General features: G+C 47.4%; 10 protein-coding genes across 15 annotated transcripts in view; 4 read left to right on the plus strand and 6 right to left on the minus strand.

The window, feature by feature from the left end:
* Nucleotides 1–538: 538 nt before the first annotated feature.
* ovm (oven mitt) lies at nucleotides 539–1,212 on the minus strand. Its single transcript, XM_017148667.2, has 2 exons — nucleotides 1,097–1,212; nucleotides 539–1,039 (listed from the first exon to the last, which is right to left on the minus strand). The coding sequence occupies exons 1-2, from the start codon at nucleotides 1,196–1,198 to the stop codon at nucleotides 539–541; spliced, it is 603 nt and encodes a 200-aa protein (XP_017004156.2). The 5' UTR covers nucleotides 1,199–1,212.
* Nucleotides 1,213–1,306: 94 nt separating this feature from the next.
* LOC108062518 (uncharacterized) lies at nucleotides 1,307–2,915 on the minus strand. The gene is made up of 3 exons (XM_017149239.2): nucleotides 2,031–2,915; nucleotides 1,582–1,795; nucleotides 1,307–1,524 (listed from the first exon to the last, which is right to left on the minus strand). The coding sequence occupies exons 1-3, from the start codon at nucleotides 2,848–2,850 to the stop codon at nucleotides 1,317–1,319; spliced, it is 1,242 nt and encodes a 413-aa protein (XP_017004728.2). The 5' UTR covers nucleotides 2,851–2,915; the 3' UTR covers nucleotides 1,307–1,316.
* Nucleotides 2,916–3,024: 109 nt separating this feature from the next.
* On the minus strand, nucleotides 3,025–4,754 carry LOC108062508 (uncharacterized). Its single transcript, XM_017149228.3, has 3 exons — nucleotides 3,608–4,754; nucleotides 3,332–3,545; nucleotides 3,025–3,276 (listed from the first exon to the last, which is right to left on the minus strand). The coding sequence occupies exons 1-3, from the start codon at nucleotides 4,422–4,424 to the stop codon at nucleotides 3,066–3,068; spliced, it is 1,242 nt and encodes a 413-aa protein (XP_017004717.2). The 5' UTR covers nucleotides 4,425–4,754; the 3' UTR covers nucleotides 3,025–3,065.
* Nucleotides 4,755–5,242: 488 nt separating this feature from the next.
* Nucleotides 5,243–6,216, plus strand: LOC108062020 (RNA-binding protein 7). The gene has a single exon (XM_017148516.3). It carries the CDS (start codon nucleotides 5,300–5,302, stop codon nucleotides 6,026–6,028), a length of 729 nt encoding a protein of 242 aa, XP_017004005.2. The 5' UTR covers nucleotides 5,243–5,299; the 3' UTR covers nucleotides 6,029–6,216.
* Nucleotides 6,217–6,258: 42 nt separating this feature from the next.
* On the minus strand, nucleotides 6,259–15,222 carry LOC108061987 (TOG array regulator of axonemal microtubules protein 1). Its single transcript, XM_070211730.1, has 9 exons — nucleotides 13,079–15,222; nucleotides 11,057–11,404; nucleotides 10,515–11,002; nucleotides 10,175–10,256; nucleotides 10,074–10,116; nucleotides 9,841–10,012; nucleotides 9,578–9,777; nucleotides 9,412–9,520; nucleotides 6,259–7,961 (listed from the first exon to the last, which is right to left on the minus strand). The coding sequence occupies exons 1-9, from the start codon at nucleotides 15,035–15,037 to the stop codon at nucleotides 6,404–6,406; spliced, it is 4,959 nt and encodes a 1,652-aa protein (XP_070067831.1). The 5' UTR covers nucleotides 15,038–15,222; the 3' UTR covers nucleotides 6,259–6,403.
* Nucleotides 15,223–15,484: 262 nt separating this feature from the next.
* Nucleotides 15,485–17,246, minus strand: Pus10 (Pseudouridine synthase 10). Its single transcript, XM_017148493.3, has 2 exons — nucleotides 17,107–17,246; nucleotides 15,485–17,036 (listed from the first exon to the last, which is right to left on the minus strand). The coding sequence occupies exons 1-2, from the start codon at nucleotides 17,224–17,226 to the stop codon at nucleotides 15,663–15,665; spliced, it is 1,494 nt and encodes a 497-aa protein (XP_017003982.2). The 5' UTR covers nucleotides 17,227–17,246; the 3' UTR covers nucleotides 15,485–15,662.
* On the plus strand, nucleotides 17,029–18,034 carry ND-15 (NADH dehydrogenase (ubiquinone) 15 kDa subunit). 2 transcript variants are annotated; one of them, XM_070211729.1, is made up of 3 exons: nucleotides 17,029–17,157; nucleotides 17,587–17,804; nucleotides 17,869–18,034. In XM_070211729.1, exons 2-3 carry the CDS (start codon nucleotides 17,592–17,594, stop codon nucleotides 17,959–17,961), a joined length of 306 nt encoding a protein of 101 aa, XP_070067830.1. In that variant the 5' UTR covers nucleotides 17,029–17,157; nucleotides 17,587–17,591; the 3' UTR covers nucleotides 17,962–18,034. The 2 variants fall into 2 exon arrangements, with proteins under 2 accessions (XP_070067830.1, XP_017004029.1); XM_017148540.3 differs by lacking the exon at nucleotides 17,029–17,157 and adding an exon at nucleotides 17,254–17,394.
* Nucleotides 18,035–18,117: 83 nt separating this feature from the next.
* On the plus strand, nucleotides 18,118–19,660 carry LOC108062010 (U5 small nuclear ribonucleoprotein 40 kDa protein). Of its 2 annotated transcripts, XR_011417642.1 has the most exons (4): nucleotides 18,118–18,326; nucleotides 18,407–18,536; nucleotides 18,622–19,489; nucleotides 19,562–19,660. XR_011417642.1 is itself a non-coding variant. In XM_017148505.3 (3 exons), the coding sequence occupies exons 1-3, from the start codon at nucleotides 18,219–18,221 to the stop codon at nucleotides 19,425–19,427; spliced, it is 1,044 nt and encodes a 347-aa protein (XP_017003994.2). In that variant the 5' UTR covers nucleotides 18,118–18,218; the 3' UTR covers nucleotides 19,428–19,660. The 2 variants fall into 2 exon arrangements, 1 of the variants encoding a protein (XP_017003994.2); XM_017148505.3 differs by having other exon boundaries at nucleotides 18,622–19,660.
* Nucleotides 19,661–19,732: 72 nt separating this feature from the next.
* LOC108062030 (uncharacterized) lies at nucleotides 19,733–20,550 on the minus strand. The gene is made up of 2 exons (XM_017148526.3): nucleotides 20,337–20,550; nucleotides 19,733–20,283 (listed from the first exon to the last, which is right to left on the minus strand). The coding sequence occupies exons 1-2, from the start codon at nucleotides 20,496–20,498 to the stop codon at nucleotides 19,852–19,854; spliced, it is 594 nt and encodes a 197-aa protein (XP_017004015.1). The 5' UTR covers nucleotides 20,499–20,550; the 3' UTR covers nucleotides 19,733–19,851.
* A 1,078-nt stretch (nucleotides 20,551–21,628) lies between these two features.
* Nucleotides 21,629–27,903, plus strand: part of spen (split ends) — a 59,710-nt gene continuing 53,435 nt past the window's right edge. Inside the window, exons 1-3 of one of the 4 annotated variants that reach the window (XM_070211718.1) lie at nucleotides 21,629–22,369; nucleotides 22,658–22,672; nucleotides 25,326–25,762. In XM_070211718.1, coding sequence (XP_070067819.1) covers nucleotides 25,581–25,762 — 182 coding nt within the window. In that variant the 5' untranslated portion in view covers nucleotides 21,629–22,369; nucleotides 22,658–22,672; nucleotides 25,326–25,580. Of the gene's footprint in view, nucleotides 22,370–22,657; nucleotides 22,673–25,325; nucleotides 25,763–27,903 lie in introns of those variants that run through there. The other 3 variants (XM_070211719.1, XM_044395219.2, XM_070211720.1) reach the window with 3 other exon arrangements.

The raw sequence follows: 27,903 nt of genomic DNA on the forward strand, positions 1-27,903 counted from the left end.
AAAATGGACGAATTTAAGGACATGCTTATGACGGGAACTTCAGTCAAATACAGAGACAATGCAAAAAGAGCACTAAAAGTATTTAATAATGTAAAGTATTTTGTGCCGCAAAAAAATCACTTATTTGTATACCTTTATGAGTTTGTTTATAAACTCCCTACTATATCTAAAATATTTAATTTTGATGATAGCCAACTTTTTAAATTATTTTCTTGTTCGATTTTTCTGTATTGTAAGTGATGAGATCACTTTCAGTTCTTCTTCTGTTGTGCAATAGTCCTTTTTACAACCCATTTTCCCTAATGTTAATGGCTTGCAGATTTACATTTGTAAACCAATTGTCTCTTTTTTTTTTTAGTTTAGCTATAGTTTTTTTCCAGTACTCGCGAGTATTTTACGTAAGTATTAATATATCACAATTCAAAAGTATGGAATACTTTTTGTGGTACATATTGTGTAGTATACTAACGGGCTAATGGAAATTTGATGGAAAGACCCCCTTTTAGATTTGCAGCTGCTGATTTATTTCGAGGCTTGTTTATTCATTGGACCCACAAGACTTTTTGATTACCTTTCCTGTCATGAAATAGGTGGACAGTGGCCTCAGCCGGCGACCACGAATTTCCTCGAACAATCCGCCCTTCACGGAGAAGGAGTGCTTAGGTTGGTAGAGGAGGCTCAGAAGTGGGTTCTTGGGGCTGACGCGCATGTTGTTCATGGCGTAGGTGCCCTTGACCAGCGGACAGCTCAGCGAGTAGTTACTTTGCTTGAGCATGTTGTCCTTGGCGGGCTTGAAAAGCGGCACTGCGTTGAACACGTTCTGCAGATCGCACAGCTTGGTGGAGGCGTTGTATATGGTGCGAGCCTTCTCCCGGCCGGAGTGCTGGAGGATCAGGATGCGGGAGACCGGGGAGGCGATCTCCTCGTTGATGGTGGTGACAGAGCCGATGCCAGACTGGTTCGAGAACGTCATGTTTACCACAAACCGCGGTCGGTCATCCGTCCAATTGGCGTAAGTGAATGCCACATAATAACAGCTCTGACCAGAATACTCAAATAAAATACGAATTTTTTGTAGATCCTTCTCAATACAGACCTCCTTGCTCTTTGACTCCCGGAGCTTCAGCAGCACCATCCAAGCCGTGATGGTCACTACTGTTCCCCACGTAGCGCGCATTTTCCCAAGACTGACAGCCATTAAATCGGCATACTATTTTTGGAGCCCAGCTGAGAGAATAATAAAACAATTAGGCCGCTCCATCAATTTCCCATTAGTCACTTAGAGTTCGCCAATAGATCAAGATCGATTTATTGCCCTAGTACAAAATGTCAAACTTTTGAGCCAAGTCCAAAATTTTGCTTAGTTTTCGGCCTATGCGCTCCGATCCCGAATTCTTCAGAACATCCGAAAGCTGGCGGTCTTCCTCTGACTCGCTGACCGCACTGTCGGCCAAAATGAAGCGCGTCATGAAGATGGCGTGGGGAACTTGAATATACGCCACCCGCTTCACCTCCTCTCGGAACCTGTGGAACAGCAGTCAATTGGCACTCAATCGTCTGGAGATTGATAACTTATCTTACTTCTCGAAGGTGTGATCCTCCAAATCAGCTCCCACACGGCGAAGACAACACACAAAAGCCTCGAAGTAGACTTCCAACATGTGTTCAAATTGTATCTCCAAGATAGCCGTATCAACGCTTGATAACAAAAACGAGATTATGTCATGCACCACGGAATCGTACTGGGCCGTTTGGAAGTCGATAATTTTCAGCCCCACGGGTGTTCCTGCTGGCCCTAAAGATTTCGGAGTAAAGTGTTTTCTCTTATCTTTTAACGCATGCATAAATGTATAAAAATGAATCCCTATTCGGAAAGTCACGCAATGAGTTGGGAAAAACTTTGCCAATAAAATTAAATTAAAATATGTCAAGAATTTAGGATCAGATATCTGACCATTTTTAAAAAAATCATTAGATCCTAGTTTAAGAAAATAGGAGTAATTTTAAGCTAATTAAGCTGTGATACTGACCGTAACGAAACATGAGATTATTTATCCAGAAGTCACAGTGGATAATGCTTGTGAAGGGACCATCGGGTCTCTCGGGGGCGGCGGATAGGAATTCGAAAAACTGATCTGATAACTCCTTTACACGGGCTAGCAGCTTGGCGTCGTTGTCGGTGGCTCGTCGAACGTCCTCCAGGGTCTCCGCCTTCATTACGGCCTTCCACTCGGGCGCCGCGGCATGCCAATCAAACTTTTCAAGGAAGGGTCGAACCCGATCCCGGAAAACCTCGGGCCTGAGAAGTCGTAGGGCCAGAGGAAGGGCGTGGAACTCAGCCATGTATCTCAGGGCTAGAAGCGTGTGGGGCAGGTCGTAGGCTATCAACCTCTTCCCGGAAACGTAGCCGCTGCTCCGCAAGTTCTCCAGCACCAGTACGGCATTCTGATCCACCTTTAAGGAATCGGAATCCAGGGACACGCGAGAGCCGTAATAGCGGGAGAACCCGCTGAACTGCCTCTCCGCGGGGATGCCTGCTTCATCTTGAAGATTGGCCAGGGCAGGGGCCAAAATCTTGTAGACGGCGTTTTCAGTGAGGCAGGTCCGCTCGGGCTGAAAGAACTGCCAGTACTTGGGGTCAGTCGGTGGCACCTTGGCCACTAGCTGCTCCTCGAACAGCTCCCCGTCCGATCGCTGCAGCTGGGCCTGGATCGCCATAAGAACGCTTCCGTAGTTGTCACCCGGTTGCGTCAGGCTGCTCGTCCGGTAACTAAGGAGACGGGCCCCTGGGAAGTGCGGTTCAAGCACCTCAGAAAGATCGTGAATTACGGGCAACTTATCCGCCTCCATGTTGTTCACCTTACGGAATCTCGGGCTGTGTTTGCCTAGCAATCTGTACTCCAAGTCCACGGAGAGCGTAACGCAACTTGTTCAAGTGAGCACACTAACAAGACGTTGATTAGTTGCTTGATAACAGATATGTATATACAAACATATTGGTGAAAGAGGTGAAGAGGGGGCGTGTGCTATGGCAAACAATTTATTTCGTGACTTGCTAAATTAGCTCAGTAAAAAATATTAAACTTCTTTGCCAGTCGCAAGATAGCGTCGAATTTCGCCACAATCGTTTTTATTCCAGTATTCTTGGACAACACGGAAAAGTCCACGTCCTTAAAGTTTTCAGGAATCGTGCTGTTATCAGCCAGGATTACCTTCATCATAAAGATGGCATGAGGCAGCTGGATGTATGCAGTCCGCTTGACCTCTTCCAGGAATCTGCAATATAAAGGATGAGCAAAATAATCCTAAAAACTGACAAAACCAGTCTTACATCTCGAGTGAATAGTTGCTGGTGTCCACATCAACGCTTCGCAAGGTCTGAATAAAGGCGTTGTAGTAGATGGTCAGGAAATTGTAGTAGTTCTCCTCCAGAACGTTTACGTCCACGCTCGAGAAGAGCAGAAAGATGACATCGTGCACCAATGATCCGTACTGCGCGATTTGAAAGTCGACGATTTTCACCTTGATTGGAGTGCCTTCCTCGTCTAATAAGAAGGGAAAAGCATTAATATCCTAGACAGCATTAGCAATATCAGACCCTTCATACCGTATTTCAACATCATATTATTTATCCATAGATCTCCGTGCACAAGGGTAGTAAACAGACCGTCTTCCACATCCTTGCCAGCTTGAAAGGCGTCGAAAATGTCGAGCAGCTCCTTGACACGCTTCACGTCCCGTTCATCGCTGCTTACCAACGCGATGTCCTTCAGAATCTCACCGTTCATCTGTTCCTTTTCGGTCGCATCAATATTGGCGTTCATATCGAACTTCTTGAAGTACGGTCGCACGTATTCCTCGTACACCTGCGGCTTCTTCAGACGCAGAGCGATGGGCAGGGCGTGGTATTGGGCCAGGGAGTGCAGGATGAGCACCGTTTCGGCCAGATTGTACGGCTTGTGTCTGTTGCCCGGCCGGAAGTCGCGCACGGTGACGTTCTCCTGGATGAGAACGGCATCCCGATCCACTTTCGAGGCTCGAGGATCCAGCGAAATTCGGGAGCCGTAGTACCGCGGGAAGCCATCGAAGAGTTGTGCCGGCAGGATGCCCGACTGCAGCTGCAACTTGTCCAGCTCACGTGACAAGTACTGGTAGACCGCGTTCTCCGTGATGCAGGTTCGCTCGGGCTGGAAGATCTGCCAGTACAGATCGTTGGTGAGGGGCGGCAGTTTGGCTATGAGCGGCAGGTCCCGAACAGCACCGTCTGCACTGCGGATCTTTGCCTGCAGGGCCAACATGATGCTGCCATAGTTGTCGCCCGGTTTGGTCAGGTAGCGAGTGTCGTACGACTCCAAGGTGCAGCCTTCCGGCAGGTGAGGCTCGATCACCTGTGGCAAGTCCGTGATCTTCGGAACTTCTCCCATTTCTGAAACGGATGGTGCTTCTTGGCGTCCACTAAACGACTGAATGGATGGGCCGATTACGCGCGACCGTGCTTTTCTACCTTCGGCTGTGAGTAGTGTCAAAGCTATTAAATCCACGAACACTTGCACTATTTTTGCATGTGGTAGTCTAGTTTATTTGTCAAGTTTCGACGCTGTGCGAAATATTGGCTCAAGTGGCGTTGATAACGCTGATATAACGTTCTCATTACCCATTATACTTGGCAGTATTCTCTTCTCTTTAATTATTGTCCCGATTTTCTCTTTGTGTTGCATCGTTTTTAGATTAATGATCTAAAAGTGAGATCCCGAATTCGAAAATCGGTTTTTTACAACATTTAACTTTCTTGTTGTAGTCTATTTTTAGAATAGCTCTACAAGGTGAAATTTAATGTTTGCTATTTTTTACAATTTGTATTACTATGAAAAGGGTACAACAGGGTCGTTCCGCCGCAATTTCGCGCCTCTCAATTGTTTTTGTTGTTCGGTTTGCTGTGATTGTACCCGCAACTAGTGTCCCCTGACTAAATAGTTGCTTTGATTCATATCGCCGAGCGGGGGAGTTGAATTGTGCAACGCTAGTAGTACAAGAAGAGCTCAATCAAAAGAGGCGGCGATGGCGACGACAACAATCGTGAACATGGACGCCTAATTAAAATGTCTCTCTGTTATCAACGATGCCTCTTTAAAATTTGAATGTATATCTCACCTCGCAACCGTTTGAATCCCTACTCACCACACGGAATTTCACCACGATTTTATTTGGCTTTTTTAGCTGTTTAATGACTTGAAGAGTTGGCAGCCCTGTTTATGTGTGCAAACAATTGGTGATTTTATTTATATATTTTGAAGCCAAAATGGACTTGCAGGCGTTAATGCAGCAAATGTACAGCGGTGCGACGGGGATGCCGATGATGATGCCCCCACCGCACCTGAACGGGTACGGATACGGCATGGCGGCCCTCCAGCAGCAGCCCTTTTGCCCGTTTCCCCTCAACGGAAACGGCGACCAGTTGGCCGAGGAACTGGAGGACGACGACGAGGAGGAGGACGAGGAGCAGCGCACGCTCTTCTGCGGCAATCTCGACGAGCGCGTGACGGAGGAGATCCTGTACGAGGTGTTCCTGCAGGCCGGTCCCATCGAGGGAGTGCGCATACCCACGGACAACAAGGGGCGGCAGCGGAACTTCGGATTCGTGACCTACCAGCGCCTCTGCGCCGTGCCCTTTGCCCTGGAATTGTACCAGGGCCTGGAACTGTTCCAGAAGAAGGTGAACATCAAGCAGCAGGGCGCCGACAAGGCCAAGCAGCCACCTGCCTTCACCCAGAGTCGCCTGCGCAATCCCTTCACGCTGGAGGGACCTCCGCAGGCGTCGCCTCCGCGCCACGCCCGCCACAGTTTGCACGGCGCCAAGCCCTACGACCGCCATCCCTACGGGAACAACGGAGATCAGAGGCGGCGCAGCGACAGTTCCGTCATGGAACGCAACCGGCCGAGGACGCACCCACAGCAACATCACCAGCACATGCAAGGCGGTAACCGAAGGTCGGACCAGCGACACAACCAAAAACGTCGATTGCTCTGAGATCTATGCTTTTAATTAGATTTAAGTTTAACTTAAGATTACACTCGAGGTTACTCTAAGGTAGACTCAAGTACTTGATTTCCGTTAAGTGATGATTGCGCCCATCTCCACTTGACCTTCGGCAGTTCGGCTGCGAGTAAATTGTTAAAAGGAAAGAGAACATTTTACAATATATTTGCAGAAAATATCAAATCTCAGGGTACTTCATCTAGAAGGAAACGCAGACTACATTGAGATGTAACAATGTTTTTATTAGTCTTTAAGGTTAGGTATAGAATGTACTCTAGATTAAGGTTCCAATGCTGTGCCCTTATCATATGTAAGCTTCCAGTGGCTGCGGCTACTAAACCTAAGCTGTACAGATGTCAACGGGAATCAACGTGTGATGCTCCGCAGCGTCTTCTCCACGTTTCTGTAGGTGCGCGGCGGAATCACCTCCAGGAGCAGTCGCTGGTAGTTGTGGTGCTCGGAGAGGGCCCGGAACAAGGACTTGGCGTAGCTGCGGGTCTCTAGGCTGCCCTCGAGCAGCAGATTCGCCCCCACCACAAAGAACTTGTCGCGGCTCTCGCGACCCATGGCGTAGATGCGATCACTGCCCAATCGCTCGACCAGTCTGAAGAGCAGCTTGGCGGATGTGGTGCGCACCAGGGCGTTCTGGTGCTGAGCTCCCTTCGCGGCCAGGATGTTAAGTATCTTCTGCGGCTGAGCGTGATCCACCATCGACTCCAGGGCCCGAGTGGCGTCGGCGCGGAGAAAGCGATTCGTGTCGGCGGTGCGGTGCAGAAGGGCACAAACCAAGTCGTCGCACTCCAGCTGGAGACTGGTGGACTTGAGGGAGAACAACTCCGCAGCTGCCTGGCAGGAAGCTCGGGCCACCTGGGAACGCAGATTGCGCACTGAGCGCGTGAGCTGGATGCAGGTCATGTGCATCTGATTGTCCAGAGTGTCGGCATGGTAGCGGATCAGACGCACCATGCTCTTCAAGCCGGTCATGTTGGTCTCCCAGTTGCTCGAGTCCAGCTGGTCGAAGGTCTTGAGCAGAGCCTCGCGGGGCTTGTCGAAGCGCGCCATGTTCTGCGGGAAGAGCTCCGCCTGGGACATCTTGATGGCCTGCTTCACGGGCGAGACTCGTCGCTGAGCCCGCAGGAAGTACGAAGTCTTGGACTTCTGCTTGAGCGGCGTGTGCTGAACCTTTCCGGGGACACCGGCGATGCCCATTTGAGAGCCAGACTGCGAGGTGTTGTCCGTGGTGCTGGTGCTGGTGTCCAGAGAACCCTGCTTCGAGCCCGGTCGTGCCCCGTAAAGTGAGTCCAGGGAAATGCTGCGTGAATGGATCACTATGTCGTCCCGCATTGGAACCAACTTCGGGCCAAAGGTGTGATCTTCCAGCTTGGCTACCTCCGCTGGTGCTACTGGCTGCTCCTGAAATTCCTTCACCGGCGTGGTCTCCGGGGGCGATGAGTCCAGCTCGTGCTGCACTTCCTCGACCACCACGAAGCTGTTGCTGCCCTCGATATCCTCCTCGATGGGCAGGGATTTCACTGACTGAGCCCGCGAGAGCTGCGGTGTAGTGTCCTCCAGCTGGGTTTTGATGCTCTCCGTTTTGCTGTGCAGGCTGTTTAGGCTGCCATTGAGCTTGAGCGGCTCCTCGTGGGCCGGAGGCTCCGTTTCCGTCTCATCTTCAATGTCGTCCACCACCAACTCGCCGAAGGCCTCGACAGGATCCTGTTCGCGGCTCAGCAACTCCGTCTTAGAGTCGTTTCGATCTTCAGCGGATGAGGAGGTTCGCTTGCCCATCTCGCTTTGGCTGCCACACGATTTCGCCGAGGCTGTCGACTTTTGCGAATAGCTGGTGGACCTTACGGACAGGGGAGAGCCGTCCATCATGTCTTTTTCCGCTGCTTCCAAAGGCTGAACTGCCCTCGATGTATCCCTGTTATAAGGGAGCAGAAAATATAATACAGGGTTAGTAAATATTTATTGACATTTTCCAACGACGTACAACTCAACATATTCGGCGTAGACACTGTCTTTTTCAGTATCTGCCGGTGTCTGAAGCACGGCGAAAGTGGACTTATCATCGACCAGCTGGCTTTCTGTATCAATTTGCATCGATTTTCTGGACTCCGGAGCCGCGTCGGTGCAGCAGGTGCCGCAGACCGCAAGGTGGCCACAAAGAGCCCCCCGCAGAGTGGAGTGAGCCTCCGTTGCTCCGCGGCAGATGCTCTGCCCAACCGAGTGGAAAAGAGTACGTGTCCTACGCAGCAGATCAGCGGGCTGCGCGCCACAGGAAAACGCATTCTGCATTTTTCCTGCGCTGGCCAATTGGATAATTATCCTGGCTACTGCCTACTGGGCACAACACATACTCGAGCTAACCGCAATTGGCGACCACTACCAGCAACGCGACTTCACTGACTGTTTGCAATGCTCGTCGCCAGTCGTTTTGGCCATTTCAAATAAATTTCCATACCGGGGGAGCCCACAACAAAGCCAAAGTTGCAAACGAAAAACAGGACATTGCGTTTTCCAAGCAATCACACGACCACACACTGAACGGTTAAACCCCCGCCCACCCACGGGGTGCCAAGTCAAAGCCACGGAAAGGTCGTGGGATGGACTAGCGCTAACCAGCAGCGAACTTCCCAGCTAACTGGCCACAGGTCTTCGCTGTAAGAAGGTCCGGTTCCTAGACAAGGACCCCTTAGTCATCTTCGGGCGCCTTCGGTTCGTTCGTGGAAAGTCCCGAAGTCGGCAAAACAACAAGTTGCTATATCGGGTCCTTTAAAGGTATGTATTAATTTCTTGGATAACCAAAATTTGACCGTCTAGAAAATATGTAAATTTTTAAGCTTTTGCTAAACTATACTTTTTAACTAGCTCTGGGGTTAAAGTAAGGAAAAGTATCCATCGCTGCCGAAGGAAATCAATTTCCTGACCCTTCTTGAATCTTTCTCAGTATTTGCTTAGCTGTGAAATAAGCTAACGAAAATGGATTCGGGTCGCGGCGCCAGTGGTCACTTGAAGGTTTGTCGCGCGTGACGTTGACCGATGTCCCCAGCCACATTCTTGAATTTCACCAACGCGGTTTCCACTGCGCATTTGAATTATTTAGGTTAAGCAACCCGACACCTTTAATGCCGCAATTCTGTGAGAAGGTGCGTGTGTCGACCGGGGCGACAACTAAATTCGCTGACGAAGGTTCGCCCCTTTAACTTTAACCCCGCTTTCGCCGGCACTCGAATATTTACATACGTATATCTGAGCGGGGTGCTCGAAATGTAGGTTAACATTTGAGCCCAGGCAGGGGTAAATCACTGGGGCGACTGGATGAATGGGCTCCGATGCCGGTCCCTTAATTGAGATATGGAGTGGACACTTACACTGATTTTGTGGCGTCGGCGCACTCGGTGTCCAGCGATTGCAGGTGGTCAGCGGAAATGCCGCTCTGCTGTCTCCTTTGGGACTCGTTTAACTTGCTATTTTCGACACCTACATGCAAATTTAGCGTAACGTAATTGGCAGGACGACCACTGAAGCGATATTTACCTTGAGCAGGAGCTGCGTTCCTCAGCTTTGTGAAGGAGTGCTGGTGCTGGAGTTTCCTGCGAAGCATCTGCTGGGACTTTGGGATCGAGTAGCTGACCTTCGGGTATGCCGGTCCCTCCACGGAGTAGGCTTTAGAGCTGCGCTGCATGCTCCGCATAAAGTTGTTGACAAAGTCCGTATGCTGGTTCATGGCGGGAAATCTGTGGGGATTGAGCTACAGTTATTGACCCGGTGGCTTCCACAGCAGTACTAAAACTTCGAACCTGGAGTTGGCTCCGGAGAACTGACCACCGGTGCGGGAGGTGAGCTGTATGAAGCTGCTTGTGGCGCTTCCACTGCTGCAGGTCGTGGTCGTGCTGTCAGTACTTCGTCCATCCATGGAAGTATCTGAGCACGCCTTGGCCACCAAGCGACGGTCCACGAAGGAATGATTTCCTACAAATGCAAAAGGTCGGGGATGAAGAATATATTTATCTGATACTTGCGGACCACTTACCATTATTAGTCTTAGCGCCAAAACTTAATCTTTGCGAAAAGTCCTAGGGTGGAGAATATTCAGCATGTAGATGATTGTTGAATAATCTTCATTATACTCACATTTGTGGGGCTAGTCATGTCCAAAGTTTCTGGCGGAGAGTGGAAGGAGTGGCGATGCAGGCTCTCGTTAACCTGGCTGAAACTAAGGGTTTGCATTTTTATAATCGCATGTTTAATATTAAGATGGGAATAATTATTGCTAATAGATCTAAAACAGATTTCCAGATTTCATAATTGTAATTAACTTTATCAGGTTTTAAATTTTAAAATTTAATATTAGGAGACTTCAATATTTCTAATGTCTAAATTAATTATTTTTAATTTTTTGTTTTCGTCCTCTAGAAATTCTTAACTCAAATACCTATCAACTTAAAGGCACAGAAATAATGGACTTCCCTACCTGTGGAACGCATCTTTCTTGTTTTTTGCCTCGGTGCTCTCAAGTACGTCGCGCTGAGTGCTCGCCGCCCGCATGCGTCGCCTCTTGATTGTGTTTGGAGAGGCTGAGCCTTCCCCCTGATAGATCCAATCCACGTCCGCTCCGGAACGCCGGGATCCAGGCTGATCAGTCTGGTTAAAAACAAAAAGCACGCCACTGTCGGGCGTGACAATGGGCAGCTGCAAGCGCGAGAGACGCACACTCGCCGCCTCCAGGACTTGTGGTCCCAGCTCCACGCCGTCGATCGTTTCAGAGACAATGGCTAACACCTCCTTTTTGGATGAGATATCGGCCAGCACTGCCAGGACCTCAAGAGCCGCCTGGCGCACGCGACGCTTGCGATTCAGCAAGGAATATACGGCCTGAGCCGTCAGGAGGCTGATGTCGAAGCAGGTGCCCGGAAAGGTCATCAGCGCAAAGATGGACACTTGAAGCGCGTGGTCCCGGAACTGCGGTAAGTAAAGTTGAAATTTAGTTGTATTCTAAATGCGTTATCCATCTACCTTTGAACTCTTTGCGTGCAGGAAGTCTGGCGAAGTCAACTTGGCCACAATGGTTCCGGCGGGAAGGCGCTGCATCAGAGCCTTGCAGACCCGGTTCGCTCCAGCATTTCCCTGGCGACACAATCCCGTCAGGATCTGCGGTGTGCGCTCCTCCAAGTTGTCCAGGGGCAGGCGCGAAATGAGATTAACCAACAGCTCCCGCTTCAACTCGGACACCTCAAAGTGACGCTCCGATGAGAGGAGGGTGCGGAGCAGACTGTCCAGATACGGTTGCACCAAGGCCAAATTGCTCGACGAGCTTAGGGCGAGTTCCAGTTGGGCGATGCCCATCAGACGATTCCTCCAATCCTAAAAAGAGTGCAGAAAAGGTGAATAACAGGTAAGTACATTTTGGCGTGGCTAGTGTTTTATGGCCTACTTGAGCTAATTTGGCAAGTGTGAAAATGAATGGCGCAGAAATTATTTCTTAAAAGGGAAACAACAAAATCCAACAACGAGTACTGAATGTGCCATAAATGTCATTCGATTAAATTTATTTGGTAAAATGGGATCAAGAAACGGGTCGGTGTAACTATTTTAACATCTATCTCTATTTAATTCTTTGTGATTTAAAATATTCTAATATATTGATAGGATATATTATATTTTTATAACTATTTTTACATTTATCCCTATTTAATTCGTTGTGATTCTTAATATTCTAATATGTTGCTAGGATATATTATAGTTTCATAATTTATATTCCTTTACACATGATACTTGCAGTTATTAAAATTGAGCTATGTTAATTGTTAAGATCCTTTAGGTAAATGACATTTAAATTGAAAATTTCATATTTAAAGTGGTGCTACAAAGCAATTTAAGATTGAGAGGCTAGCGGTCGACAATGGCGTACCTTCCTACTTGTATTTAGTACGCGCTATAATTTCGGTTAATGTTATTTATATTTTTGTGCTTGGAATGACCCAGTTCCTGACACGCTCTATGCCCTGACCCCTCCCCCTTCCCCCTCCTCTTCCCTACGGCCAGCGTCTTCATCAAACATCGCTCCGTAATGGTGGTCTTGCCATTTTATCGTCGCATACGAGCTGCAAGCTGGGCACTAGTTATTGTTCCTGCTCTTGTTTTTGTGTTTTTGTGCACGGTGCTAGGAAAATCGCGTGCACTTAAATGATTGACCGGCCAGAACTCTTGTACTCGGCTGCAGCTCCCCAACAAAGCAATCCCATCCAATCCAACACCCAGTCCGCACAACATGCAACTGCCACCGGAATCCCAAAGTTTTTTGTGCACCACTCAAAAAGTTGGTCCTGATAAGAGGCAGTTCGCTTACATCACGATTTATTCTGCTGACGCACTTTTTCTGCAATTTTCATTCCTTAATTTTGGCACACAATTTGGCATTACTGGAAATTAGTTTCTTGAAGGGCTAACCCCATTTTCGACAGCTCTTTGGTCATTGGCTATTGCTTCTGAAAAGAGTTCGACATGTAGAAATATTTCCAACTATTTTTCTCCGAACCGTCCATATATGTACGTCAAAAATTAATAGGTCATTGGTACAGTGGCTTGGCTTTGTTTTCTATAGTCACCGATATAGATGGTGGATGGCGGGCAGAGAGGGGTCGCTTATCGCTGAAATTTTCATTAGCAAGCAAGGGGTCGCCGGCGATATAATGGCACCTGTAATAGCGATTCCGACTGGGGGTGGAGTGATGCGTGTCTCGTCCGCCATAAAGAAAGCCGGGCGGCTGCCATTATGAAGGCAGAATTATGAACGCATATGAAATTGTACATATCCTAGTGACCCAGTTAGAGCCCGAGGCGGCAGGGCGACCCGGAACCCAACGCTGGTTGGGTAGCGTGTGGTGTAATTTCACTTCATTGCTTTATTTTCGGTCGCACAAAGTAGCCCATGCGGGAGATTCGGAGTTGGGATTTGGATTTTGGGGTGGCGGATTGCAATTACACGGCGATTGCTAAATGTCGGCCACTAATTTCATTGCAATTATAGCGACTTACCCCGGATCGCAGGTCCATCAGCGTCTTGAAGTTGACAATGTCCAGATCCTCCCAGGATTTGGGCGTGGCCGGTGACTCTGCCGACACGATAGAGGCGGTTCTGGTTCTCCGCGGCTGTGTCGGTGAGTCAGAGGGGTTTCCTGCTAAAGGAAGGGGTGCCTCCCCATTCTCAGTTCCACCCATTTCCTCCGAACGGCGCTGAGATCGTGGCGAAGGATCGCGCTGCAGGTTGTGCAGAACCTCGATTTGCTTGTGCGGCACCTTGGGGCTGATGTTATTGCTCCCAGTCGGACTGGTGCTGCGGCTCCGGAAACCGGGAGATCGAGGCGATGGCGACAGCTTTCCCTCGGCCTCCTGTCCCTTTCGAGGACTACTTGAGAAAGGTGGATCAGCGGACGCGTTGCTCTGATGGCGCGGTGACTGCGAGCTGAAGGGTCGTGCCTGCGGCAATGGCTTCGTATTGTCCGAAGGGATCTCCACAACTAGGGCCGTGGTCCTCTTGTCGCCAGCGGATCTTGGAGGCTGCGAGTCCTCCACTGGCGAGGTCAATGGAGAGGACGATGCATCCAGAATAGTGACACTCTGAGTGGCCTGTCCAGGGCTCCGAGAATTGTTTGTCGAGGAGGCTGCGTCGCTATCGGGAGTCCTCATCTTAACGATCTCCCCCCCGAAGGTGACTCGCTTCAGTCCGCGTGAGGGAGTACTCGGCTCGGAAACGCTGCCAGGCTTTATGGCACGGGGCTCGTCCAACTCCGAATCGCTTATAACCTGCACAATACCGGCCCCCACATTCAGTTCGTGGTGGCTGTTGGACAAGAGAGGGTGGCAAACCAGGTCCGCCGACTCGTCATCCTTTGAGAAATTCCTGGCCGGGCTATCGGATTCTTCAGTCTCGGTATCCGCCTCGAGAATCCGCATGGTCACTGTGTCGTCGTTGATCTTGATCTCCGTTTCCATGATCACCTTCCCCTTGTCCGGGCAGTTGGACTGCATTTGGAGCGGGGATTCCATGGCGTTACTGTTTCTCCAGCCCTGTTCACGCGGAAGTGCTCGCCATGCTCCTGTTTTAAGCTCGCCGTTCCTTTTCGGTTTCCCAGACACCCCGTAAACCTGACAAAGTTGGTAGTACTTGGCCAGAGCGTCGCCGCGTCCAACATCACTCATAAGGCCTTCGAACTCGTGGACCCCCAAGAGCTCTCTGATCTTGGTCAGGACCTTCAGGCTGATCTCCTGCTGGGCCAGTTGATCCATGTGCTGGACCACTCGCTCCAGAGTGCAAAGGGCGATGCGGTGTCTCTGTGGAGTGTGCATCGTGGATTGCAGGAGCGCAGGCAGGGAGAGCAGAACCCCGCAGCTGAGGCGACCCAAGTGCTCCGATTCCGCTGGAGGTTGCTTGGTCAGGCCGGCTTCAAGGATGCCCAGCATGACCGCCTCCGGAATGGCAGTTTCGGCCAGATAGACCCGCAGGCAATCGAGGGCTCCTTTGCGAACAGTGGGCGCCTGGTGGCCCAGGTTCTCCACCAGCAATCCAATGAGCTGCTCCTGCTCCATGTGGCCATCGGCCTCGTCTTGCATCACCACAAGAACGTCGACGAGGACTCGCAGGGCGTGCTGGCGCACCTGCCACTCGGGGTCCTGCAGGCGCTCGTGGAACTCGGCGAATATGGCGCTGGGGAAAATTGTTTCCGGCAGGCGGCGGGTGCGCAGAATATGCTCCCACAACGGTGTCAGCTGCACGGCACCGATTGGGCCCGACTCCGCCCGGCGTTGGACTTTCATTGCAGCGGGCAGAGGTGCACCGCCCACCGACTGGTTGTTATTGCTGTCCTTGACTTCGCTCACGTAAGTGACACTCTCGCTGTCCTCGCTGTTGTACTGCCCTGGCGGACTTTCCGTCGTCGTCGTAGGGAGCGCTTTGCCAGCGCTATCCTTGCGTTCCAAAACGCGCCGAAAGAACATGCTGGACTGACTGACTGCCTCCCGGCTCCTACTGCAATTATCTAACTAACTGCCTCCGGCTTATTCACTCGGCTTTAATTTTTAATTGTCACGCACGCTTGCATCCGGTCGCAAATGTCCTGCCACTACTTTCGGCCTTTTCCCATTTTCTTCTGCTTCGATTTTTGTTCACTTGACTTGACCATAACAAAACAGTTCAACTGGCTAGCAACGAATGCCGAATTTGTCCGCTTGCTAACTGCTTTTGTAGCCAATGCTAGAGCTTGGCTGTTGCGAGAACATCCAACTTTACTGCGCATGCCAACTTTATTCTCTGGCTCCTTCGCCTCACTCCGTAGGAAACTATTTAGCAAAAGGCTCTAAGGATCAAAACCTGGCTTTTAGTACCGGATAAGGCGGAGTGAGAATTTAATGCTGTAATACTATATTTATCTGAATCAATATTGCTTTAAATTTGCACAGCTTGTGTTATAAAATGTTTATTTTTAATGCAGGTCAAAGTTTTAAAAGAACTTTTAAGTTTTCGAAGGCAGAAAGATTACCTTTAATCATATCTTCTTACTTATGCTTATGAGCTTAGGCTTTAAAATATTTAACAATTAAGAAATACCCAAAACTAACATCGCTACTCCTCGTGAATTGAGTTATCTACCGCGGGGGGCCAATCCAAATCGATTCCTACCACATCCAGTGCTTGAATGTCGATGGGTTGTCCTATGATCGAGGACAATGAAGGCGTGGTTCGGCCGAATTCGCCGTGAACCAGCTCCTTTATGTAGGTGCCCGCCTGAGTGACGATATCGATGACCAAAGCTTTGGGATTCCCCCTCTGCACCATTGCCTTAACACTGTAAATCGTTCTAGGACGCGTGTGCAGAGGGCGACGGTGAAGGACTCGGATGGGCGTCTTTTGCTGAATATCGAAGCTCTTTAAGATTTGCAGTTTCTCCAGGATCTCCACTGAAACGGGCTCCTTCAAAGCGCAAAGAGCGCGGTAGAATTTCTTCTTCAGTTCTTCTCCCGTCTTTATGTGGGTTAATTCTTCTCTGGCCACGACTTGTAGATTAAGTATGGACACTTTTTCAGAGGCATCCACAGCCCGTTCCATCTTGAAGGCCTGCTCCTTGCTCAAGCTACTCCTTATGGCATTGGGTATTTCCAAAACAAAGGGTCTGCCCTTGCCCAAACAACGAACATCCACATCTTCCCTGCCGCTGGACATAAAGGTGATCTTGTCCAGCTTCTCTGTGAAGTGGGGACCCACGTGCCTGATGATGATTTCCTCGATACTGTCCTCCATCAGTCGTTGGCCATTCAGGATCCAGGGAGTGTGCGAGAGTTCCCGGCTCAGCTTTCGGTATCTGCCAGCCACACAAACCAGGGGTCCCTGCAGATCTATGGAAGTTAGCCTTAGAGGTTCGTCTACGATGGAGCAGGGAATCTGGAAGTATTTCTCAAAGGTTTCCGCCCGCACCTTAGACGGCTGATACTGTTTCTCCAGCAATCCCCTCGAGATTTCAATGCGTTTCTGGTACGCAGCCTTGGCGGGAAAGGCCTCCTTGTTTAGTTTCACCAGCTTCTCCACCTCCTCGCCCTCCAGTTTGTGCGTGAGATCTATATTGATCATCAGGCCATTGGCATCGTACTCCTTGGCCAGCTTTTCGCAGATTATAGGGTGCAGGATCAGTTTAACAGCCTCCTTTATGGGAACATCTGGCGGATTGGTGCCGTCTATGTCTGCTCCGAATTTCCTCTGCAGGGCGAACCACATGGCCAACTGCCTCAGTTGCAGCGACATGGGCAAACTTATGGCGAGCACGATTTTCTGGCAATCGTATTTGCCAAAGTCCGAGGCCAGAATGCCTCCGAGAAGCTCCGTCTGAAAATCCTTTGAGAACAGGCCCAAACAGGTGGCACAAATGCCCAGGCGGGCTTTCTTGGCCGGTTGCTCCTCGTTTCCTTCTCCGTTCTCCACATTTTCATTCAGCTTTACGTCCAACTGGGCATTTAAAATGGAAAAACCAGCCATCCGTTAGTTGTCAACAAATTTAAAACGAACAAAGACGCACCTTCTGCAGGGTTTCCTTGATGTCCCTGTACTCCGTGCCCCTGGCCTTCAGGTAACGCAGCTGGCAAACTTCGCACACCCCGCAGGACCTCAAGTAATCCACCAAATCCTGGTTTTTCATGGCTTCTCGTTAAATTCAATTTTATAAACAAAACGTGGAGAGCAGTTCGCGCGCTTACCAACACCGTCAGCTGACAGCTGTCAACCGTTCGACTCGTCTGGTCACACTCGGAGCTCGAGATAAAAACACAAAATAATTGTTTTCATCGCGAATTGCCAGGAAATTAAGGTGTGCAATTAAGGGAGTACCTGCTAAACATTAATAGGAATACGGAAAAGACTGTTTGAAGTCAAGAGACTGCCATTTGGAGCGGAACTCTTGGCTTGCGGCCTTTGTTTATTGTTACGTCACATAGCCGAGCAGTGGAAAAGCTGCCAGGAATCGAGAATCAGTTAAATTGGTTTGGATTTTATCCCGCAGACAAAATGTCGCTGACTCCCTTTTTGCGCCTGCCCCTCACGGACCTGACTGGCTGCCTGATTAACCACCAGACCTACGACAAGTGCGGCAAGTTCGAGATGAAGATGATGGAGTGCTTCGAGGCGTACGGCCTGGAGCGCGGAAAGCGGGAGTGCGCCGACCTGATCTCCGACTTCCAGGAGTGCGTGGGCATGCAGAAGCAGCTGATGCGTTTCCATGTAGGTTTCTCCGCAGTTACATATCGCTAACGAGCTATAAATGTGCATAAATTCCGCCTTTCAGGCTATGAGAAACGAGCGCTACAAGCAGTGGCTGAAGGGAGAGCGCAAGGGCCAGGAGTTCTTCGCGGATCCTCCGCGCGTGGATGCCTATTAAACGGGGAGCCTATTGGGTAATTCCATATTGAATAGCCGCAAATTGTGTAAAAATAAAGAAAATTAAATTCGAATTCATTATTTTGGTATTAAAAGCAGAGTTGCCAAGTCTCCCGGCACTGAACATTGTCTTGGTATATTTATATAAGTGAGCAGCGGTATTTTTCAAAGCTGCGGTCACACTGCATACACGGCTTATTTTGTTGCTCGGGCGAAAAAGTTTGATTAATTTTAGTTTTTACACACAAAACCTCTACAATGGGCACCAAAAGACCCAACAACAGCGTGGCTTTGGCCCAGGAGTCAAAGCGGAGCAAAAGCGACCTGGTGGCCTACACAAATCGGGATAAAGCGCTCCTGGAATCGGTAAGCGTGCTGGGAAGAAGAAGCACCCGCAATTTCTCATGAGTTTTTTGTTTTATTTCCTTAACTATCTGATTTTCTAGGGCGTCAGGCGTACCTCGAACCTGCAGGCGCCCATAATGCAGCTGGAAGGACACGAAGGGGAGATTTTCACAGCGGAATTCCATCCTGAGGGAGAGTTGCTGCTTTCCTCCGGGTACGACAGGCAGATATGTAAGTGAAAGTGGCAGAAATGCAGTACAGCAATGGTTTTAGAAGTGCCTATATAATATAATAATAACTACAATTTGCATTTCAGACATCTGGCAGGTGTACGATGACTGCGAGAACGTGATGGCCATGTCGGGGCACAGTGGCGCCGTGATGGAGGCCCACTTTACGCAGGATGGCTCGCACATCTTTACCTGCTCAACGGACAAAACCCTGTGTCTGTGGGACATAGTCACGGGGCAGCGGCAGCGGCGGTTCAAGGGTCATGGTAACTTTGTGAACAGCGTGCAGGGATCGCGACGGGGTCAGCAGCTTCTCTGCTCGGGGAGCGACGACCGCACCATTAAGATCTGGGATGCCAGGAAGAAGCACGCCGCACACTCCTTGGAATCACCGTTCCAAGTGACCGCGGTTTGCTTTGGCGACACCGGCGAACAAGTGATCAGCGGCGGGATCGACAACGAAGTGAAGATCTGGGATATTCGAAAACAGGCTGTCTTGCATCACCTGCGAGGGCATTCTGACACGATTACCGGCATGTCGCTGTCCCCCGAGGGAGACTTTGTGCTGACAAATGCCATGGACAACACCTTGAGGGTCTGGGACGTGAGACCCTATGCGCCGGGCGAAAGATGTGTGAAGGTCTTCCAGGGCCATCAGCACAACTTTGAGAAGAATCTGCTGCGTTGTGCTTGGTCGCCGGGTAGCGACAAAATATCCTCGGGCTCCGCCGACCGACATGTCTACATTTGGGACGTTAATACGAGGCGAATCCTCTACAAACTGCCCGGACACAATGGCAGTGTCAATGCCGTGGACTTTAGCCCCAAGGAGCCGCTCATTCTCTCTGGATCCAGTGATAAGACCTTGTATCTGGGAGAGATTGATGAATGACCGGTGTTTAATCCAAAGAGCGAGAGGATTGCTGCTCTCGGGGACACTTCTTTAAGTCGCAGGTAACTTTTTATTGAGATCGGATCAATCAGCCGGTAGGCTTGCTGTCAATAAATATTTGTAAACCTCTGTAGGTCTACTTAACTATTCAATTTTCACAACAAAATATTCTACGTGGCCGATGCTGGCATTTCTTCAAAACGTCGTAATAAGTAGACACAATGTGCATTTTATTACATGCAAATTGCTGATAAGGGAGGAAAACTGATGACTCAAACCCAGGAATAAATAATAAGTACTGTAAATTTGAGAGGCGTTGTATCACAAATAAGTTTTATTTTAGATTTATCAATGAGTTTTAAATAAGTTACTTTTCGTTGCTGCGGTGGTGGATGATTTTTCGTTTCGTCAGCCCTTCCTCCTTTTAAACAGGCAGCACACTTGCCGACGCAGAGACGCTGCTCTTGAAGAGCTGCCCAAAGAACTTGAGCCCCGTTGCTCCACCCGGAACCATGCCCAGAATCATGAAGAGCAAGGCAATTATCTGGGCCACTGCGAAGAGGACAGTGAATGCGGTGCTCTTGGCCACCAAGGCGCAGTACAAAGTCAGAAGGAGGCAGGAACTGTACGAGATCGAGGTGAGCAGTCGCGGCTTGGAGAACATCTGCTTGAGAAAGGAGCCGAATCCGGAGAGGAAGCAGAAGCTCAGAATGAAGAAGAGGCTGCCCAGCGTGTAGAGCAGGGCGAACTTTCTGGCCTTCAAAATTAGGACGGGAATGTAGAATGTGGAGAGCGTCATGCAGAGTGCGCCCATTCCCAGACAGGCCACGAAGCCCACGATTCGCTGCAGGCGGGACTGAAAGAGGAATTATATAGACTTGTCGGCTGTTGTGTATAATGTGCACCCACCAATTTTGGGAAGCACGAGTCCGTGTCCTTCAGGAAACTATTCGCCTCTGGCTCCGAGCGGAAAAACGGAACTTTCAGCTGTGGCAGCTTGACGTTGAAGGTCTTCTTCTGATCGCTCTGCAGGAGCAAGTACTCGTCTAGGTCCGACTTTAAACTACTCATTTTTTTTAGGAGTTTATTTTATTTATCTGTCGTGTAAGCAAAACAAAACAAGCTGGCGATAACGATAGCTTAGCTACTTTCGATGATTTTAGCGATTGGAGTTGAATTGATAGTTCCACAGGTTAGCAGCGCGTTTTTGTTCTTACACTTGGCAAAATAAGTCATATCCTTGAGTTTTGATCCAGAAAATGCAAGACCTAGCCAAGTATAGTTAAGAATTTAGAGGAAAAGCTATCTAAGATGATGCAATTATATATTTATTTATATAGGCTAAGTTAGAGGTAAAACTATAAGCTAACATAACAACTAGAAAATAGTTTTAAGATTACTTAGTAATTACTTACACGAAAAATCATCCAGACCGCTAGAACCAAAAATATATCCTTTTATAGCTAGATACCTTTTGGGTACCGAAGCAGGAAAATTAGGACATTAGAATAGGGTTTTACCAAAAATGGTTTTGCGGTGAAAACTATTCCGGAAATATTAAAAGTCCGATCGTTTTCACTTTTTTTTGCTGCTTGCCAGTAAAGGAGTTATCTTGTCGCTAGACATGGGTTTTTTTTAAGGAAAAGTGGATTTAATAGGAAAAAAACGACTTATTCTACCTCAATAAGCACTATTTTATTCAAACAGTCGCATTTCCGCTTAACTGTTCTCCCAGAATCGTGTTCATCGCAGGGCATTTAAAATCCCTTTAAAACTTATAGCTGACTGAAATATCAGCCAACTAACAGCCAAGGGAATACCCTAGTTGTTGAGATACAGTACAGCGCCCCTTTTAACATAAATGTAAAAACGTTTTCTTACATTAGCGAGGACACTGTAATGTTAAGGCAATTTCAACTCCAGAATGTTATGTTAACATTTCTGTTAGAAATCGCTCTCCCAACTATCGATAGTGCGATCGTTTGCTTTCCATCGCTAGTATATTTAACAGAGCTCGGTTCTCTATTTAGCAGCACTGTTAACATTGCATCTTAACATTTCTGTTAACCATCGTCTGCTAGCTAACATTTTCAGCGATGGGACATCGTCGATTCCTTCATCGATACCCATCGACACCCTCGATACCCAGAGTCCAAAAACTACTCACCTCCGCGGCCAACACTGTTTTTAAAAATTCGGAAGTGAACGGACCGCGCGTCGCAGCGAGCAAGTACAACAACAACGGCGAACGGCGGCGCAGCGATCAACAAACGCCGCCAAAACACACAGAGCGAAGCGCAAAAGTTATTGTTATTGTCTGAAAGTGCCCCGCCCCTCCCCTGTGCGAGCATCGGCGAAACCTGTGTGTGTGAGTGCGCGAGTGTGTTGCGTGCGAAACTGCATTAATTGCACCAATACCAAGCAGATGCAGCGACAACAACGAGAGTTAACGCAAATCCAAATCCAAATACAATAAATACAAACAAAAACAGGGGCAAGCAAAGCAAATGGAAATCGAGCCACGGCAAGCCCAATAAATGATAAAAATTTAATTTTTTTATTGTTTCCAATTCAATTTTGTGATGCTTTTTCTGCCGAATGAAATTCGCAGGAGTTCGCAGTAAAAAGTCACCCCAAAAGCAAAAGCAAACCCCGAGTGCATAGATGCACAGGAAAACAACAGCAAATACACCCAGTAAAAGTATAATAAAATCGTGCACTTGGACTCGGATCGGTTTTTCGGTTCGGTACGCAGAAAAGGCAGAACTCATCGGGCGCGTCGTTACCTTTTTTGGAAGTTTTCGAAATAGCTATTGCCACGAAATCCACCAGTAAAATGCGCAAGTTTCGAATACAGTCCAAAACGGGTTTACAATAAATTTACTACACTGAGCCAGCGAAAAAGGATCCGATGAACAGCCAAGGAAAGCCGCTCCAATGGTGTAAGTATCTCAAAAAGGGGAAAACAATCTCAAATACAATTTATTTAATTTTGTAAGGCCGGGAACAATGCATACTATTCTCAAATAGGCTTGAAAATCCAATAGGAAAGTATAGATTACATTATTCTATTATCAGTTGGTCAGCCCGACTCACACTTTCATCAAAAGTAACTCAACACGAGCTCTATTTATTTTTTAAACAGAATTTCAGTTCAGGGAAAGATCAGTGTTAATCATTCTGAGAAAAGGCCTTTAAATAACGTTCGAATTTTTCCCATTTCATTGCAGCTCTCAACGCAAATGGTAAGAATGGATAAATCGATCACAGATCAAATAAAACAGAAAAATAAAATATTAACCAAAATCAAAGTGATGGATAAAGCCTGAATTTTCCAATTCGGAGCAGTGTTTAAAAAGTGCACAACTAAGTGGTAATAGATTTATGAAAAGTCTAAACATAAAATTCAAAGAAAATTAAAAAACAATGCCGAAATTTATCAACTAAAAAGCTACTTAAAAATAATTTTAAACGAGAAATTTATTGAATTAACAAAATGTTAACCTATAACTTTATTTTAAAACTAAATACAAACGTATTTACAAAGTTTTTCTAAACAGAAGTTTTTGAATAGAGAAATAGAATTTCTGTACAATTCTGCAGGCTATCTTCTTGCTTTCAATAGAATATAATAGAATAGACCATTTAGTAGAGCTCGAGTCAGGTTAAAAATGTGTTTAAAAATCCCCAATACTCCCAGTTCAGAGCGGAAAGCTCTTCCTCTTCTTCGGGCTATAGAAATTGGCAGTACCAGTACAAAGAAAATGGCACAACAAAAAATGTGAGCTCGGCGGCAGCGACGCCGGCAGAGGCAGGGCTTCGCTGCCGACGGGGCAGCAATTAACTCGAAAGCAAAGAATTTCATCAGAAATTCAAAGCACACACACACACAGCGCACGCATACTAGCGGCGGATGACGACGTCGACCGCGACAGCGGCCACAGCAGAGGCAGCCAGAGCGACGTTGGAAATTTGTAGCGAAAAATCCAGGCTGACAGCTCCCCCAACGTACGAAAAAGTAACATGGCGACTATATATAAACGTATATAAATATCTGCGTGTGTGCGCGGGCTCCAAACTACAAAAACGAACAACGCAAAAGAGCGAAAGGGAGGGGGCTGCCGAGCTGCGCGAGTCAGAGCGGGACGGCAGCTGGGCGAAGAGGAGGTGGTGGAGAGAAATTGTCGTGTCGCTTGAAAAATCGATTCAGCTGCCGTGTGCGAGCGGGACGGAGCGATGCAGTAAAACCGCTTTTTTTCTTCTTACTTAACCCGTTTGGTGTGCGTGCGCACAGAGTCCCCCCTGTGTGTGTGAGTGAGATTGGGGAGCGAGAAACTACAAAGTTGGCGCTCTCTTTCTGGCACATGCTGTTGGTGTGTGGTCACGTAGCCACAAAACGAACAGCAGATACTAAATACATACTAAAACTGGTTTTCTTTTTGCCGCTGCTGGCAGTATTCATGAATTCTAGTTAAAACGCCTGGCTTTAATGGGGTTTTTCCTCCTCCAGAGGGAAGAAAGACTGAAAATTCCCGACCACAAAATGGCGAACCGAAAAGCAAAACAAAACAGCGCCAGCTCGCAGGGGGAAATTTAGACTACATAGCTCTGTCTTCGGGATGATCTTATCCCACTTGGCTGCCAGCTGGCTGGGTCTTTTTGTGTGTGGGCCTTTCGGTCCCAGTTTTTTGCGAGCCGCACCCCACCAGTTCTACAAAGCGACTGAAATCGCGTAGCTCTGCGGCCCCAAGTTTTCGGGGAGCAGCGCAGTGGCAGCGCCGTTGGCAGAGCAGAAACTTTCACGCGACCGATGGGGTCCGGCCAGTGCGCTAGAGCGAGACGCACATAGGGCCGTCGCTTCGAGCAGCTTCTCGCACACACACACAGAAGTGTATCGCTGTATGGGTGATTTCCTGCTGCGCCCCAAAAGAAAATACGTAGGAGATTTAGAGCTACAAAACTACACGAATTATGGAAGAACGTGCAACAACAAAGCGAAAGAAGCGCACCACATGACCACATAGCCATTTATAAATACACAGCCGAGAGATACTCGTTTTCCATGTACGAGAAAAAGTACCAGCTATAAATTCTTTATGTACCCACGAGTACATAGCGCGCGCACACAAGCACAGACCCAAACACCCTATGTATTTTGTGCGCTGAAGCAGCAACAACAGCTGGCTGTCTCGCTCTAACAACCACGTCAGACGGCAAACGTCAATTATAAGCAAACAAAGCGACGTTGCCGCTTTTCACGCCAGCCCGCAGCGGGCCAGAGTGAGAGCGAGCGAGATGGCGTTGCGCGGCGCTGTTGCCGAACTTCAGCATCGAACGTTGGTGTGTGTGTGTTGTTCTTGTAGTTTCCATGCTTCTTTAGTGCATGGAATTTTAACATGCTGTACCTCCAACCCCCTTTTTCGGGGGGTGGGGATTATAATAACGCGCTGCCGACGTCGCTGCTCGCATTTTCCACCTTCTCGCACTGGTATTGTTGCAGAGGAAATGGCCCTATACAAGGAGTTTATCTTTATATATCTATATCTAGTACATGCCGTATTCCTCGCTTAAATTGAGGCAAAAAGAAGAGAACACATCTTGGGGCCCATTGAAATTTCAATAAATTTAAATTGCTCTAGTTGAATTAAATTAAAAGCGTATTTTTAGTTGCTAAATTAAGGCAAATTGGCATAAGTGAACAAAATAACAAGGAGCTAAATAAAATCAAGTAAATTGCAACAAAAAAGAGTCAAATCATGTGAAAATCACAATGGAAGAGAAGCTTCCATACAAAGTGCATGTGCAAGTGTTCAACGAAGAAATTCAAGTGCCAGCTGGAAAATCTAATCCACATATAACCAACCCCCCCGTATCTTTTATCCCCCTTTCGTAATATAGTGCTAAAAATGTGCAAGTGAAGCGGAAATCTTACCAAAGTAATTGAAAGAAAGATATCCATAAAAGCCCCCAAATTAAACAAGCCGAGAATCGTAAGCGTAACAATCCCCACACTGGAATATATAAAAAGAGTGCATAATGTTCAATGGGAAGGAGGGCGCCCATTTAAAATGATGCCCCTCCATTCGCGGCATACGACGCAATGCTCCTCCTAAATAGAAGAAGATTCTGCTGCGAGTGTTCCGTTGTCGAAACATGGTACGCGACAGTAGCCGTAACATTTGTTTTGGAAAATTAGCCGAAACTACTACGCCGCACCAACAACAACAACCACAGCCGCAGCAGCAACAACAGCAGTTCGTTGTGGATAGCAGCTCCATTAATAATAATAACAACAATAATAGCAACATCAACAACAATAATCAGAAATTGAAAAGGTAAGTTTGTACCTCAAAGAGGTGAATAGTAGTATAAAATCCTTAACAAAGTAAAATATGGGGATTCATGTTTTATATATATTAAAAGTATTAGTAGACTGAGTACTAGTTTGGGTTAAAATTATCAACTTTTTTATAACAGGCAGTATTTTTTATAATAGTGATCATTTTCAAGACTTTGTCTTTTATGATACTTTGATAACCGAGCCCACCAGTCTCAGCAAAGTATTTGTCAGATGCGAGCGTGGGTGCCTGAATGCCTCAGTCACGATAAACTATTTCAAAGTTAGGAAACAGAAACCAGAAAAAACCAACCACCGAGAGATGTATGTAAATTGTATCTGTTAGATGCCAGCGTAGGCCACTCACAGCTACTTGTATCCGCTGCTGCCCACACGAGGCCGTTCTTATCATCCAGTTGGGATACGAAAGTATCTGCGAGATGAATTTCTAAGCTAGCTGCCTGTCTGTCAGAGCTGTTACTCTTTCTCCCTTTCTTCAAGTCCCCACATCCCTGGCAATCCGTGAGATACAAAAGCTAATGGCTGGCCATGCCCGAAAAAGAATGCGTAACTTTTTTACCTTGACTTGTCGTGTCTCTGCTTTTCTATCTAAGTATCTTACCTGAGTGGGTCCCACTTGGCATGGGTGTGTGTGTATGTGACTACGTGTACAAACAGCAGGCAAAAATAATCAAGAACTGAGAATCAAGGGAAGGGAAAGACTACGACATGTGGCAATGGTGCTCCTCCTCAGAAGATACCTCTTGCATCCACATCAGGCTTTTGAGCTTACTAAACAGAAATATTAGGTTTAATTCCAACGGAGGATGATGCATCTTAAGATCACATGGTATATAAATACGAAATGTGTACGTTATGGTAAAACAAAGGTGAAAATAGGATATTTTAGGGATTGAAAATATTCGAATAAATTCTTATTTTGCAGCGTTCGAAACCTCTTTCGTTCGTCTCCCTTTATTGCGTAATACTTTTCTTATAGTTTCTGCGCCTTGTGTGTGTGTGTGTTTTTTTCGGGCCTAAACAGAAGAACCTCTCTGAGCAATTTGTTTTGTTCTGCCGGTTTTTGTTTGCCTTTTTCTGTGTATTTCTTTCGTGAGTCAAACGAGTTTGGCGGTCCCCTTCCTTTTTATATTTTCGTGCAGTGCAAAAGTCAAATGTTTTAATTGCTTCATTAGGCACAGCCGAAATGTTGTTTTTTCAGCAGAGACTAGACCAACACAACAACACATGTTGTGTTTTCTGCTTTTCTATGCGCTGCTGATGCACTAAACCCGCATCAATGTCAGACGACAGCAGTGGGTAAACTTCCATTTAATAGTTTTGCGGTAATTACCAACACAAATCGTGGAATTGACGCGGTTCAAAACCAGACGTTGTCTTCTGACATTGACAATGAACCCACCGGTTTCAGCCAAGAAGTGAGCCCCCAGCAAGGCACCACTCACCACTCACAAAAAATCAACAAATTATAGTTTCAGCTGCAAGCTTTATTACGCACTTTTTATTCACCTTTTTTCCATTGAGTACTTTGCACTCTAGCTGAGCAATATGCTTATTTGTTTATTTCTGGCTGAGTAATAATAGAAGGGCGAGATTAGCTTTGAATGTTGTTTAATTTTCCGTGTCTTTCACCTGCAAATCATTACAGTTCCGCTAACTTTATATTTTAGATTTCGAGAATTTGAATTGGAAATATTTTCAGTTCGTAATAACGTCCCACATATCAGTCGCCCCACTTATTCCCTGACCCATGGAACCCCCATCTAACCCCGGCAACGTCAACTTAGATCACTTTATTAAATTAATTTTCGTGTTTCGCTTTTTAACACGAAATGGCAAGGCAGCAAAAACAAAAACAATAATAATGATCTATATCAGATTTTATACAGACGAAAATGTGGGCCTGTGTATGTACTTTTTTTTTTAGTGCTTTTGACTCGTTTCAATGTCACGTTACATTTATATTTGTTGCTTTTGTTAATGTGGTTTTCATTATTGTTTTTGTTGCACAGCTACACGAGAATTTATAGTTTTTGTTGCCCGCTGTTTGTTCTTTTTGGCATTGAGGGTTCTCCTCCCTCAAAGCTAAAAATGTAGATTAGATAGAGAAGCGCATAA

The sequence above is a fragment of the Drosophila takahashii genome, chromosome 2L (genome assembly GCF_030179915.1).
Source record: "Drosophila takahashii strain IR98-3 E-12201 chromosome 2L, DtakHiC1v2, whole genome shotgun sequence".
Classification (NCBI taxonomy): domain Eukaryota; kingdom Metazoa; phylum Arthropoda; class Insecta; order Diptera; family Drosophilidae; genus Drosophila; species Drosophila takahashii.

Coding starts and splice junctions, on each gene's coding strand:
- ovm (XM_017148667.2), bottom strand. CDS start 1,198: ATGGCTGTCAGTCTTGGGAAAATGCGCGCTACGTGGGGAACAGTAGTG. Junction 1,040..1,096: donor GGGAGTCAAAGAGCAAGGAG/GTCTGTATTGAG, acceptor TATTCTGGTCAG/AGCTGTTATTATGTGGCATT.
- LOC108062518 (XM_017149239.2), bottom strand. CDS start 2,850: ATGGAGGCGGATAAGTTGCCCGTAATTCACGATCTTTCTGAGGTGCTT. Junction 1,796..2,030: donor TAATCTCATGTTTCGTTACG/GTCAGTATCACA, acceptor CGAAATCTTTAG/GGCCAGCAGGAACACCCGTG. Junction 1,525..1,581: donor GAGGATCACACCTTCGAGAA/GTAAGATAAGTT, acceptor GCTGTTCCACAG/GTTCCGAGAGGAGGTGAAGC.
- LOC108062508 (XM_017149228.3), bottom strand. CDS start 4,424: ATGGGAGAAGTTCCGAAGATCACGGACTTGCCACAGGTGATCGAGCCT. Junction 3,546..3,607: donor TAATATGATGTTGAAATACG/GTATGAAGGGTC, acceptor CCTTCTTATTAG/ACGAGGAAGGCACTCCAATC. Junction 3,277..3,331: donor AGCAACTATTCACTCGAGAT/GTAAGACTGGTT, acceptor TTTATATTGCAG/ATTCCTGGAAGAGGTCAAGC.
- LOC108062020 (XM_017148516.3), top strand. CDS start 5,300: ATGGACTTGCAGGCGTTAATGCAGCAAATGTACAGCGGTGCGACGGGG.
- LOC108061987 (XM_070211730.1), bottom strand. CDS start 15,037: ATGTTCTTTCGGCGCGTTTTGGAACGCAAGGATAGCGCTGGCAAAGCG. Junction 10,117..10,174: donor ACATGACTAGCCCCACAAAT/GTGAGTATAATG, acceptor TCTCCACCCTAG/GACTTTTCGCAAAGATTAAG. Junction 7,962..9,411: donor GCCGACGCCACAAAATCAGT/GTAAGTGTCCAC, acceptor CCCTTATAACAG/GGATACATCGAGGGCAGTTC.
- Pus10 (XM_017148493.3), bottom strand. CDS start 17,226: ATGAAAAACCAGGATTTGGTGGATTACTTGAGGTCCTGCGGGGTGTGC. Junction 17,037..17,106: donor TCAAGGAAACCCTGCAGAAG/GTGCGTCTTTGT, acceptor TTAAATGCCCAG/TTGGACGTAAAGCTGAATGA.
- ND-15 (XM_070211729.1), top strand. CDS start 17,592: ATGTCGCTGACTCCCTTTTTGCGCCTGCCCCTCACGGACCTGACTGGC. Junction 17,805..17,868: donor AGCAGCTGATGCGTTTCCAT/GTAGGTTTCTCC, acceptor TCCGCCTTTCAG/GCTATGAGAAACGAGCGCTA.
- LOC108062010 (XM_017148505.3), top strand. CDS start 18,219: ATGGGCACCAAAAGACCCAACAACAGCGTGGCTTTGGCCCAGGAGTCA. Junction 18,327..18,406: donor ATAAAGCGCTCCTGGAATCG/GTAAGCGTGCTG, acceptor CTGATTTTCTAG/GGCGTCAGGCGTACCTCGAA. Junction 18,537..18,621: donor CGGGTACGACAGGCAGATAT/GTAAGTGAAAGT, acceptor TTTGCATTTCAG/ACATCTGGCAGGTGTACGAT.
- LOC108062030 (XM_017148526.3), bottom strand. CDS start 20,498: ATGAGTAGTTTAAAGTCGGACCTAGACGAGTACTTGCTCCTGCAGAGC. Junction 20,284..20,336: donor ACTCGTGCTTCCCAAAATTG/GTGGGTGCACAT, acceptor TTCCTCTTTCAG/TCCCGCCTGCAGCGAATCGT.